Raw genomic sequence first — 13,752 nt, 5'->3', positions numbered from 1 at the left:
GACGGCCAGCAGGGCGGACCGCGTGGGGGCAGGGGACGACGGCCAGCCGCGGAAGGCGACGGAACACACTAGATCTTATTCTGAGTGACGTGGGGAGACAATCCTGTGCAGCAGCCTGCCACAGCCTTTAGTTGTGAGATATTCGTGACTGGGGATGCAGCTCAGTGGTAGCGCCTAGCAGGCGAGACCAGGCCCCATCGCAAGCACTACAGGGGCCTGAAAAGATGAAGAGATTTTCTGCTGCTATTGAAAAATAGACACAACCTTTCCTGGTGTTATGGATTGATTTAAGCTCGCCAAATAGGTTGAAATCCCAACCCCTAGCCTTGTAAATACAACCTTATTTGGGAGCAGGGATCTTTGCGGATGATCAACTGAAGATGCTCCCTAATGCGGTGTGACTGGAATCCTTATCAGAAAGGGGAGGCTGGGCTTGGCGGTGCACACCTGTCACCCCCGAACTTGGGAGGCTCCGAGGCTTGGGCAGGAGGATCCTTGCAAGTTTGAGATCAAGCTAAAGCTACAAAGTGAGCGCAAGGCCAGCCTGAACGACATGGCAAGACCTTGTCTCAAAATGACAAAAAAAAAAAAAAAGAAAGAAAGAAAGGGAACTGTGACACTAAGCCTGGGGAATACTGGCACATGACGACAGAGGCAGAGACTGGCACGGAGAAGGAATACCAAGACCTGACCACCAGCCGAAGCTGGAAGAGCACACCGACCTTCTCCCAAGCCTTCACACAGAGCACACCCCACCTTCACCTTGACTTTGGACTTAAGGCCTCCAGCACTGTGAGATAATATACGTCTTTTTATTTTTTGTTTTAAATCTAAATAAACTGACTGCAGTCAGCCTGCGGCACTGACACATGTGGCTCTGTACAGTTGAAGGACGCGGTAAGGACGGCACTGGGGCCCAGGGTGCAGCCGCGGAGGCGATTCCACCTCCCGGGCTCAGCGGATTGTGTACTTGTCCCACTTCTTCTCCGGGTCATAGGGCTCCCAGCGGCTGGCCGGGAAGATGTGCTTGCTCTTCTCATACCAGCTGCGCAGCACCACCTTGCCGGCGTGGGACTCGTCCTTCTCCATGGTGGCGTCGCTCAGCAGCCGCACGTCATCGTGAACGTCGAAGTTGAAGAGTGGCCCGCTCTTGCCCCGCGCCTTGGTGACGATGAAGTCGTAGAAGCTGTGGTGGTGGGGGATGATCAGGTCCTCCTTGATGTACATGAGCTGCTCCACCCCCGCCGCCTTGAACTCGCTGAAGTCCTTGCGCAGGATCTCCAGGGCCTTCTGCAGGAACTGCCGCACGGTGTTGCCCTTTCTCATCCGGACCGTGCGCCGGTGCCCTGAGCCATCCCAGTAGCTGAAGGTGATCTCGATCTCCTCGCTCTTGATCTTCTCCTGCTTGGCTTCCCACTCCAGCCGCAGCTCCTCCCGCAGCCGGTTCTCCTCCTCTTCCCGGTCTCGATCGGGCAAGAAGCTCGTGTCCACGTCGGGGTTCTTCCCTAACTTCCTTTTCTTCCTCGCGACCTCTTCGCTTGCCAGCTCGTCCTCATCCCGCGCAGCCGCCCCGTCCTCCTCGCCGCCCTCCTCTTCCTCCTCGGGCCTGAAGGACAGGCTGGAGATCTTCCGCTTAGCCTCCGTCTTGCGCTCCTTCTCCCGCAGCCTCTCCAGCTGCAGCTGCAGCTCCTTGGACTGCTCCTTCTTCGCCAGCTGCTTCTCCCGCTCCTTCACCAGCGCCTCCTGCTTGGCCTTCATGTCATTCAGCGTCACGAGGCCCACAGTGCTGGACTTGAGCTCCGCCTCCACGGCGTCGTAGTGTACGGAGAATTTCTTGTCGATGTTGGATTTCACGATGTTCTCCTCTGAGATCCGCTGCTTCATTTGCTCTATCTGCTCGCGCTGCTTCTCCCGTTTTTTCATCAGGTGCATGGCGCGGCCAGCCTCGCTCGCAGCGCCCTTGTACTGAGCCATGGTGGTGGTGGCTGCGGCAGCAGTGACAACAGCCCGCTTGCGTCTTGGCCAGATACTGTATTTCTGCTAAGGCTGGCTTTTGGCACTTTGCCACCACAGTCCTAGGAAACAAACACAAGGCCATTGCCATGGGGTGGGCTAACCTGATGGCGGTGTCAGGCAGGATAACTACGCAGGTGAAAGGCAGCAAAGGGTGGGGGATAGGGCTCGAGGGAAAAGAGAGAAATCGGGGAGCTGGCGGCAGGCGCAGTGAGGGAGCGGTCACTGAGGCTGGGAAGGAGGTGGGGAGCCGCGCTCCGGAGACCCAGCTGGATTTCAGGGGAGAGCTCGGACATGCAGGGCCGGCTTTTAGAAAAAGGCCCACGATCTACTTGGGCAGTGTAGCTGGCCTCAGGGCACTCCACCTGCTTTTTGAAAAAACTAATGTTTATTTACTTTGGTTTTGGTTTTATTTTGCAGTACGTATGATCGCACCCCGTGGGAGCTGAACATGAACGTAACACATTCTTTTTACTTTCCCTTCCCCTCTGGCCCCCTTCCTTCCAACTCCTGCGACTCTTTTCATCTGCAAAAGATCTATCCCTCCACCTACTTTCTGAGGTCCAAGGCCAACTCAGACGTTCTGGCGCAGAAGACTCCTCCACCTCCGGTATTTTCTATAAAGACCACGGTTAAAAACGGAAGGATAGGAGTAGGCCGGATTGGACGGCGTGCTTATCAATCGCTTGGCTCCAGGTGTGATTGGCGAAAGCCCGCCCGGGGGTGGGCCGAGCTCCCAGCTGGTGCGAATCGGGAGCCAGCTTCTGCCCCCCGCGCGAGGGCCGCCGGGAACCTGGGCTAGCGCGCGCGGGGGAGGCTGGGATACCCGGGCCGGAGGCTGCAGACCGAGGGCGAGTAGGTCCTGAGGGCGGCGGCGCGGGGGCTGCCGGGAACCCGGAAGGCCGCCAGATGGCCGTGGGTCTGCGCCGTGTGGCAGTCCGGACCTGCGGGCCAAGTAAGACGGACCCGCCTCCCCAGGGATGGCCGCTCGCCTGGAAGTCGGGGCCGCAGCGGCCGTCTTGGCGCTGCTCGCGGCCGCGCTGGCGCTGTACGGGCCGCCGCTGGACTCGGGTACCCGGCGGCGGGGCGGGCGGCGGCCCTGCGGGCGGACTGGCCCCGCGCTTCCCGGCGGGGCGTCGCGCCGGTTCCCGGTCTAGCAGGGCCGAGCGGCGCGTCCGGGGCCTCCGCGGGCCGCGGGACCCGGGGCAGGGCGGCTCTCCTCCGGGCTAGAAGCGCCGGGCCAGGGCGCGTGCTCGGGCCTCGCGGAGGGCGTTAGTGCGGTGCCTTGGGGCCCGCGGGGCCCGCGAGCCGGCCCCAGCGCTTGGGCCTGACGTTCCTCGGCGGGCTCCTTTTAGGCTGGACTGCGTAGGGAGAGAAAAGGCGTGAACTGAAGGAGTGGGCAGTGGTGTCGAGCCCCGCGTCTCGGTGTGGCCTTTTCTCCTTCTGGCTATGCTCTGGCTGTTTGTTACTTTATCACCTCCCATACGCGGCGTATTGTAGCGTCTCATTCTTGCGGTGGAGGGAGGGTTTCCATCTTTGTATGGAAGAGTCGCGGTTATTTTTCTGAGGACGTGATTAGCCACCCTGCCCCTAGGAAGGGGCCGAGACGGTAAAACGCCCGGCTTAGGTGGGCAGGATGTAATTCAGCAGCGCGGCGCCTGCCTGGCAAGTGTGAGGTCCTGAGCTCGAGTCCCGATAACGAAAAGAAGAAGCAAAAACCGCCCACTTTGCTGTTGCAGCCCCAGGCCCGGGCCGTGGTCAGTCTGTAGCTGAAGGCACCTTTGGTGGCTCTTTGCTTTGCAGGCCTGCTTGTTCTGAATTATACAGAGGGGTCCTGGAATCTAGCTTGGCCACATCAGCAGGGGGACTTCGAAGCGCCACTGTATTTAGATTTTTTTATTATTAGCCTTAAAGTACTGTTTTGCTTTTTTGTTGTTGTTGTTGTTGTTGTTTAGTTTTGTTTGCTTAGTTTTGTTTTTGTCTTTTTGAGACAGGGTCTTGCATGCAGCTCAGGCTGGCCTTGAGCTCACTTTGTAGTCCAGGCTGGTCTTGAACTCTCAGAGATCCTGCTGCCTCAGCCTCCCAAGTGCTGGGGTTGCAGGTGCGCGCCACCACACCTGGCAATTAAAATACTATTTGCAAGTTTCATTACTCGGTTGATTTGCTAAACTTTCACCAAAAAGCAAGTACAGCTGTAGGCCTTAGAATTTGAAGCCACCTGGGGTTCGCCTGAGGCTCACTATCAGGTGTACTAGTTTATAATTCAGTCAACCTGAAGCACTTTTGGCAGGAGAAAGCAGTTAAGCCCAAGGAACCCCAGACAGACTTGACCTGTTTTCCCAGACCCAGAGTGGTGTTTACATAATGAAATCCTTCCATAGATAATCCAAGTGGCTTGTGGTCAGAAGCCAGCTGAAACTTGTCTCACTAGGAAGTATTGGACGTGTAATTACCCTTTCTTGGCCTTTGCTGACAGAAGCTGTTTGTCTCAGGTGAATGGGACAGAATGCATACATAGGGCTCTAGTTCAAGTGCTGTACTTCTTGATAGTACTTTATTTTCTTTCCAAGTGGTTTTAGAGGGCATTTGAGAAAGATTTGACTGTTTTGGTTAGTGGGTGTTATGCCCGCTAGTGGCAGCATTTTGGTGAAATAGTATTGCTTGGCTGCTCATGATAAGTTCCGGCTACTTCATAGGCTGAGGCAGGAGGATCACATATTCCAGCCCAGCTTGGGCGACTTAGCCAGACCTTGTATTAAAAATAATGTAGGGCAGCGGTAGAGCACTTGCCCTGCAAAGCCCTGGATTTAGGCTCTGGTACTGCTTGTCCTTCACTAACTGGCATTTTCATAGGTCTCTCTCTCTGGCCTGTTTCTGTGAGCGAGGAGTGCGAGCTGCTGTGCCTCTGAGCTGCTGCACTTGCATTGTTTATCCTTTGGTGGGCTCTGGCCCTGCCTGTGTGAGGTGCTGCCTGCCACCCTCGGCCCGTGAGCACTGGCATGGAAGGAAGCACCTCTGCCTAGCAGGGGAGTCGAGTCCCGGGGGCTTCTCACCTTCCACTGAGCATAGGTGCTGTGCTTTTGGGTACCTAGCACTGAACTTTTCAAATTACGCAGCGAAAGGCTGTGGTTTATATTATGTTGAGAGCTTTCAGGCAGTTCTGTTTTCATTGGATGCTCACTGTTGGGATGAAATGATTCTCCTGCCTCAGCCTCCCAGGTGCTGGGACTACAGGCTTGCCCTGAGTGCAGGCTGGCCTTGAACTCATGGTGACTGTCCTTACCTCAGCCTCCCAAGGGCTAGGATTGCAGGTGCACACCTTCCACCCAGAGTCACTGTGTTTGGCCAGCAGGAGAGAGGTGCCTTTTGCGGTGGTGGTTCATCAAGTTACTGTGCTTAACCTTTAACCTGGTCAGTCATGGTGGCACACACATGAGGGTCCAGCCCTGAGAGGCTGGGGCAAGAGGGTTTCTGTGAGCTCATGGGCAGCCTGGGCTACGTAGTTCAAGTCCAGGTTGAACTACAGAGCAAGGCCTTTTTTAAAAACAACAGCAACAAAACATAGTGGCTCAGGCCTGTAACCTCAGCACTTGGGGTGGGGGGATCGCTGCGAGTTCAGAGCCAGCCTGGGCTGCATAGTGAGGCCTTGTCTCACCAAAATCTGCCACAAAAACCCAAACGTGAAGTGCTTAACCTTGGGTGAACATCTGTAGAAGGTGACTTGCACCAGTCCTTGTCCTTGGCTCCCGGCATCCTAGCATTTGAATAATGCTTCTGTGGCTGTGAAGACAGAAGCGTGTGTGAACCTCCTTATTTGCTTAACAAAAAGCACTTTGGCTTCAAAAGTAGTGGTCCATGGGTATGTGGGCGCTGGCCTGATGTGTCTCCTGTCTCTACAGTATGAAGGGTGTCACTGGGCCATTACATCTGCAAGGGGCACAGGTCCCCTCCTCCTCCAGCCCCCGGTTGACAGGGGCCCAACTTTCGCTGTCAGTGTGCCTGCTGCAGGGAGGGCGCTTCCACACAGAGCACTCAGGTTCCGGGCTGGCCAGCTCCCCAGCTGTCCTGCTAACGCTGGTCTCCAGGGATGCAGCTGTTTTGTGCCAGCTCTGTCATGGTCATATTTCTGCTGGTAGGCAGAGTGCAGAAGGGTCACTATTGGTTTGGAACTTGCCCTTTTGATGTGAACTTGTCCGCAGAACCTTAGCCAGGCCTTGACCTTTGCACTAAAACTGCAGATAGGTGTGTGAGATCAGGCCTCATGTGAGGGGCGCAAGGCTTCCTGCTGAATGCGTTACCTGGCGCACAGCGTCTTCTGTGGGAGAAATCCGAGCTACCAAGCAGTCTGAAGGAGTCGTTTCCATCGGTGAGCTAGATACCTGTACATGTTCATTTCTAATATCCACAGATTGAAATCTGACCAAGTTGTTTTCTCTAGTTTCTTGGATCACAATTGATACCTTTACTGGCGTATTTCAAGATGCCAAGATGACACACAAGCATCTCTGGTGTTGTGCCCAACAGGGCCAAGCTTGTGCCCTAAGAGACATTTGGGGTGATCGTGAGGTGTTTCTGCTGCCACACGGCAGGGCCAGCGCTTGGTGCTCTACCTTGGTGAAGACAAGTGCAGCGCCCACTGAACCTGCCTAGCTTAAAAACAAAATTTCAGTACAGCCAGACGTGGTGGCGCACACCTGTAGTCCCAACACTCGGGAGGCTGAGGCAGGAGGATCCTATGAGTTTGAGACAACTTGGGCTATGAAGTGAGCACAAAGCCATCTTGAACTGCATAGGGAGACCCGGTTTCAAAAAAACAAAACAACAACAAAACACAAAATCTCACTTTCCTGGAAGGGTTTTGATGATGGGTTCCTAATACTTGTATTCTCTCCGTTTTCCTTCCTTCCTCACTAGGTGGTATAGTGAAACCTTCCTGACATCAGTAGTCATACTGTCCTATTTGCACAGCAACTCAGACATGGAACGGAAGGTTCAACTGTAGTACTTGTGGCCTTTGCTGGGGTGGGGGGCAGGGTCTCACTGTGCAGTTCAGTCTGGCCTCGGATTCATGGTGATCATCCTGTCTCGGCCTTCCGAGTGCTGGTATCTGACTGGCCTATATTTTTAATATATGACAGATGAAATTTTAAAAAGTTTATACAAATAAAAGACACTGCTGCGATTCCCCTCCCTCTGAGCACACTCCTGCTGTTGTCCTGGCCACTTCCTGCAACAGCCCTGGCACGCTCCTGAGTGCCCTTAGTGAGCTGTGATTACAGCTACAATGAGCGCTGCTGCCAGGCACCACCCAGCAGAGTGGCAGGCTTGTGAAAACCTGACCTGCATCCTCATCCACCTTAGTCACCGGATCACTTTATTCACTGTGTGACTCCCGGCTCTTCCCAAAGTCAAAATGACCATGAGAGAGAAACATTTTGGACTAACTCGGGACACCAAGACAGCCAGGGCAGCGTAACTAAAGACTGAGGAGAGGACTCCAGAGCTGCTGCCGGAAGTGGCCAGACAGGTCGGATAATTGTGCTTAAAGCTGGGGGAATATTTCGAGGAGACTTTGTGGCAATGTGTTGTATGATAATTTTTTTAAAAAAATCTAAACAGTCTGGATCACACCTCATTTTTTTTTTTTTCGAATTGGTAGGTCAGTTTCAATAATTAACACATTGCATACTCTCTTCCTAGAGGTTATTTGCTGTACAAGATGCAGACATGATATCCTATTTACAAACACTATTAGAACAAATTCCTCTATTCATTAAGAGAATGTAACTATATATCTATCCTAACCATTTTGAATGCATAGATACAAAAAGGACATTCATCTGTATCCCCTTCTTTGTTTAGTTCCATCATTTGAATATTGTAGGTATGTTAACTCAGGAAAATATTCTAAGAGTCCAGCTGTCCATAATAGTATTGGGTTTTTTGCTTCACTGGCAATGTCAGAAATTGTTGACCTGAGTCCCCTACAGCTCAACAAAACACCATGGCTTTACTTCTTATACTTCATTTTTATACCTTTCTGCTGGATGGTTAAGACCAAGGTAAAGCAAGACCTGTGTAACAAATATTGTAACTTTTGGATCAGGTAAGATCAGTCAAATCCCCTCAGGATTTATCCTGAGATCCTGTACCTCAGAGTGTAAATCCTTTGTCAGTGTCAGCCATATGGTTGAGTCACAGCCATTGCTTGGCCAATGTGCTCTCTGTGAAAGCCTGAGAGAATGTTTTCTCTCCATGTGACTCTCCTTAGGCACATTCTAAATCATCGATCACTTTCCTCTTTGGCGCCATAATTTCCTTGATCAGAAAACGTGGGACGCTACCAAGTTACATGACGTTACAGTACAAGTTCTCATATGTCCTGAGTCTTAATTGACCTTGGAAGGCTCGAGCCAAAATGTTGGCTTTCCTTGCAGCCCTCCTTTTTCTCTAATTTTGTAAGTCAAACTTATGTTGTTAACCCTCCAGAAGAGAAGCTTATTGTTATTACCATACAACCTAGGCTGTTAAGCTTAACCTCACTATCTGTCTGAATATCACACACCTCATATTTTTGTGAAAATTTTGAAAAATGTTTTGTTTTCTGAGAGAGTCTCACTATGTAGGACAGCCCTGGCTGCTCTCAAAGTGAGCAGCGCTCCTGCCTCAGCCTCCTTGCTGCTGGGGTAATAGGCATGTACCACTGTGCCCATGGTACTGCTGTCTTTCTAAATGTCCATTTTCAAGCAGAAGGTTTAGGGAGTGTGCGACAGTGTGTGTGCCTCCTAGGACATGCACATACGACGCACTTCATGTGTGTCTTTTATGTCATGACAATGAAAGCCATGCTCATGTCCCTGCACTCTTTCCTTGGTGTCAAAGAGCTGTGGAAGAGGCATGGGTTGTCCCTCTGTGTGGCGGCAAGGAGAGGTGGTCAGTAGCATAAGCATCATTGCGCACCACCTGAAGCAGTTACCGGAATGCTGGTTTGGAACCACGCCTGGCACCTGGTCAGTGCACACACCTGGATTCCAGGCATGGCCAGCAGTGGAATGGGGATGCCCAGGGCAGCTGCTGTTCTGGACTTGGGACGGCATCCTGGGGACTGAGGCATGGGGCTCTGGTAGCCTCACAGTGCTGGGCAGAGGGAGTGGCCCGAGTGGACGTCCTATGCAGGTTGTCTGCATGTGGTGCTGTCCCCAGAGCTCATGGTAGCAGGTCCAGGTGCTTTTGTGCTGGCGGAAGCAGTGCAGTCAGCAGGTGTAGCGAGGAGGGTAGCTCAGTGGCCAGGCTGTGGATGTGTCCCAGGGCTGGAGGGAGCCCTGAGCACAGAGCCGTGCCCTTCACAGGTTCTCAGCGGCTCAGGGCTGCAGCTGGCGGGAAGTTGCTGAGAAGCAGCAGTTAGCTTCTCTCTTGGCCTCTGAGCAGCTGACCCCCAGCACAGTGGTTCCTTTGTTCTTTAAAGAAGATGTCTTTGGGGCATCTGTCATGTCTCAGTGCCCTGCGAGGCTGAGGCAGGAGCGTCACTTGTTACAGCCCGGACTAAGCAACTCAGCTCAGTGAGATGGCGCCCGATTCCCTCTGGTGTTTAAGGACAATAACTGATGAATGTTTTGTTGAGTTAAATAGTAAAGCTGGAAAAGACAAAAGACAAAGCATTTTTCCTCTGGAGAGCTGAGTCTGCTTTTGGCCTTCAATGGAACTGGTGACACTTTTGTCCTTAGTTGCTGGGATAATTAAGAGGAATGCTTTGCTCTTGTGGTACAGAGGGTTGAACCTAAGGCCCAGAACCTGTCAGGCAGGCATTCTACCCGAGCTGTGTCCGCAACCCTTTAAACTTGTGTTTTCAGACAGAGTCTTGCTAGGTTTCCCAGGCTGGCCTGGAGCTTAGAAGTTGTGGAAGGAGTAGCCAGGCAGCTGCCTCGTCTCTCACTGAGCAGGTTAAAGACACTGAGCACCAGTAGATGTGGTGAGGCATCCCTGGAGCCCCAGCATGATCTGAGGCAGGAGGGTCGCTGTGAGTTCGAGATCAGCCTGGGCTACATAAGCAAGTTCAAGACCAGTCTGTATGACACACAGCCTGCCTTAAAAAAAAAAAAAAAAAATCACTTTATTAGAGAAAATACTGTTTATTGTCAGAGATCCCTTAATACTAGAGAGAAGGGGACCTAGGAGATAGCTTTGTAGTCAAAGCATCTGCTTCGCAAGCACAAGGACCCAGGTTCAGTCTTCAGTTCTGCATGCCACGCTGTCCCTGAAACCCCAGAAGCACCATGCCAGCCAGCAAAACCAGAGGTGCTGGCACATGTTTGTAATTCCAGCGCTGAGGAGGCTGAGGCAGGAGGGTCACTACAAGTATAAGCTGCATAGTGAGACCGTGTGCCAAATAATTAATTAATGAAAAACTGTATTAAAAATACTAGAGAAAATATATGCTTTTTATTTACTCATTTACTACAGAATATATCATCATACATTGATTTGAACTTTTTTCTAATTTTTTTTTAATGTATTTAGTACAGGGTCTACAGTGTCTCATTGCATAGATCAGACTCCTAGGATCGTCCTGTTTTCAGCTTCCCAAGCACTGGATTACAGGCACATGCCACTGCGCTTAGTCTCAGTCACTGTCTCAGCGTGCCTTGAGGGCAGGGCCGGCATGGCACACCAACCCGCCAGCCCCTGTGTCTGCCTAAGCAGGCCCTTTAATCCTCTGAGCTATCTGGCTGGCCCGATTTGAATTGTTTTAAGGGTTTTTGTGTTTGTTTTGGTAGCAGGAGTTGAACTTAGGACCTTGTTTTTTCCAGGCAGGTGCTATGCCACTGAGCTTCATTCCCAGACCTGTTTTAAATAATAAAGCAGAGGAGGCCAGTGTGATAGCTCAGTGGTCTAAAACACCTGCTTGGCAAGTGCACAGGGACTTCAGTTTGATACCTGGCACCACATGCTGCACTAGCCCTCCCCCCCAGGGTGGGCTGAGCCAGCCACACACCAAAAAAAGAAAAAAAAAAAGGCAAAACATGTAACTGCACCAAGCTTTTTTCTTTCTTTCTTTCTTTCTTTCTTTTTTTCTTTCTTTCTTTTTTTTTTTGGCAGAACTGGGGATTGAACTCAGGCCCTTGCGCTTGCCAGGAATTTTTTTTTTTTTTTTTTTTCGAATGCCTTCAGGGCAGGTTTGGCTGGCTTGAGTTGTAGGGATTGAACCACAGTAACCTGAGCCTGACTGCTTTGTTGAAACAGCCATTTTTAAAGAACTGAGTTTAGGGGCAGGCCTCCAAGGGAAGCGCTTATTCTACTGAGCCATCTCTCCCACTCCACCAAACCTTTTTTTTTTTGGCGGAACCGGGGATTGAATCCTTGCGTTTGCCAGTCAAGTGCTTATCCTACTGAGCCATCTCCCCGGCCCCCCCACCAAGCTTTTCAAGCAAGGGTTTTTTTTTTGTTTTTTGGGTTTTTTTTGGTGGAACCAGGGATTGAGCTCAGGCCCTTGAGCTTGCAGGGAAGTGCTTATTCTACTGAGCTATCTCCCCAACCCTAAGATTAATTTAAACGTAGCCATCTGGAGACAGCTCAAAAGGATGCAGTTATTGTAAAATGCCACTTTGAGCCCCATTTAAATACGTGCTTCATTTCGAATGCCACCCTAGGTTACGCCAGAAATGCACTTGGGAGAGTGGAGGGCACCAGCCAGGCCTCTGGCTGGAGTGGGACACACTTGGTGCCCTTGTTGGGGACAAGGAGGAGAAGGGGCCTGGGCAGTACCGCCGGCATTGACGCACCACTTAGTGGATGAAACTTCCAGGGCTAGGGTGTCCTGAAGTGCCTGCCACATTTCAAGCAGAGGCCGGTCTCCTCAGCACTTAGTGTCCCCGTGTGATTTGCAGACGCCCTTCGCCCAGGGGAGTCGTGGGGCTCTGATGGACCCTACAGAAGCCAGGAAGCCGTCCTTGACGCCTGGCCACCAGCAGCTGGCCGCCCACCTCTGAGCAGCTCCCACCTTGTTTTCCAGTTGCACAGAGGACATTCTTGCTGCACAGAGCACATTCAGTGAAGGAGATGGATGACACCTTCCAGCTGGTGAGGAACATCGTGCCGCCCCTGACGTCTGGGAAGCACAAGGGCCAGGCCGGCCGCATCGGCGTTGTTGGAGGCTGTCGGGAGTGAGTGCTGCCAGCTGGCTGGCTGGCTTGTTTACTGGCTGGCATCCGTCTGTCCATCAGTGTGAGCCCCGCAGTCCTTCCCCTGTGTGCTCCCTGTTTCCGTTCCCTGCTTACCTGTTGTAGTTGGCTCCTGCCAGTCCAGTCCCGTCCTCTCGGTTGGGTGAAAGCTCTCAGCTCACTCAAGCCTGGGACCGCTGGACAGCCTGCACTCTCCAGGCCGTGAGTGCTCCTGGGCTGTGGCTAGGCCTGGCGATTGGGCTGAGTCCTCAGTGTGCCGTGCCGCCTGCGTTTGGCTGCTTCTCCGGCCTGGCTGCTGTTTCTTCTGTTCACTGTGCCATCAGGTGACATGGCTTTGCCTGCTCTGCAGTTTGAGCCACTTTCCATGTGACTGGGCACATTGATCATAAATACAAACCAGATGTTGTTCCCTAACACAGTGTGACAGTGGCTGTTTTGTGATACTGGGGGTTGAACCCAGGGCCTTTACGCAGAACTACATCCCAGCTGTGTGTTGAGACAAGGTTACGCTGAGTCACTAACTTGCCCAGGCTGCACCTGAGCTTGGGATCCTCCTGTCTCAGCCACCTGTAGTCTGGAACCAAAGCAGTGTCTACCACACCCAGTTCCAGGTACTGGGTGATGCCCAGGGCAGGATGCTGAAAGTGAGGAAGGGTGTGGAGAGCCTGATACCCAGGCCCTCTGCGGGGTGCATGCTGTGTCCGCAGAGCTCCACTTCCTGAGGTGCTACCAGCAAGGGGAAACTAGGGGGTGGGCAGTGGCTTGGTAAGTCCTGGGCAGCTCCTCGGGCCTACATCTGCAGCCCTGCCAGTGCTGCAGGGCCCTTCCTGCCTGCCACTGAAAGAGAGCTGGTGTCACCACCTCCTCGCTTCCTCTTCCCTGGGGACTCCTGTGCTAGATGCACCTTGTCACACAGGGCCCTGGTGCCACCTTCATGTTCCGCACCCAGCACTGCCTCAAGTGCCACAGTTGCCAGCCATCTCCCACATCCTGGCTGCTAATGGCATCCAAGAAGGGTGTTCCTGGCCTTTACTGGCCACTTGTCTTTGGCTGGAGTGGAAGTTGTGACTCTAGGGTTCCTTTCAGGTACACGGGGGCCCCGTATTTCGCAGCAGTCTCAGCTCTTAAAGTGGTAAGTTGGCTGACAGCTTCTTTGTTGGGCTTTGTCTGGGGGAGAGTTGGATTCTAGCGCAGTTTTAGGGAGGAGAGCCTAGCCTAGGGGCGAAAGCAGAAATCCCAGTGACACATACTCCCAGCGCTTGGGAGGCTGAGGTGGGAGAATCACTGAGTTTGAGGTCAGCCTGGGCTACGTAGCAATACCCTGCCTCAAACAAAAGTGACTGGAAAGCAAATGTTTTTTTTTTTTTTTCTTTCTTCCTTCCTTTTTAAAAAAAAAAAAATTTATTGAAAAAAATAGCAACGAGGGGCTGGAGAGATGGCTCAGTGGTCTAAAGCACCTACTTGGAACTAGCTTGGCAAAGCATCAGGGACTGCGGTTCAATCCCCCAGCACCACATGCCAGCCAGCCCCGCCCCCTGGTGGGCTGAGCTGGCCACACACA

The 13,752-nt window shown here is 52.5% G+C and overlaps 1 protein-coding gene and 1 pseudogene across 1 annotated transcript in view; one reads left to right on the top strand and one right to left on the bottom strand.

Moving 5' to 3' along the window:
- Positions 1–581: 581 nt before the first annotated feature.
- Positions 582–2,808, bottom strand: LOC101578359 (annotated as a pseudogene).
- A 37-nt stretch (positions 2,809–2,845) lies between these two features.
- Naxd (NAD(P)HX dehydratase) overlaps positions 2,846–13,752 on the top strand; it is a 20,472-nt gene continuing 9,565 nt past the window's right edge. Inside the window, 4 exon segments of the mRNA XM_004631213.3 lie at positions 2,846–2,980; positions 2,983–3,084; positions 12,023–12,173; positions 13,278–13,323. Coding sequence (XP_004631270.2) covers positions 2,923–2,980; positions 2,983–3,084; positions 12,023–12,173; positions 13,278–13,323 — 357 coding nt within the window. The 5' untranslated portion in view covers positions 2,846–2,922.

The sequence above is a fragment of the Octodon degus genome, unplaced genomic scaffold (assembly GCF_000260255.1).
Source record: "Octodon degus isolate 3935 unplaced genomic scaffold, OctDeg1.0 scaffold00039, whole genome shotgun sequence".
NCBI classification, from domain to species: domain Eukaryota; kingdom Metazoa; phylum Chordata; class Mammalia; order Rodentia; family Octodontidae; genus Octodon; species Octodon degus.
Note: the sequence above shows the minus strand (reverse complement) of the source record. Positions and strands in the feature narration are given on the sequence as shown.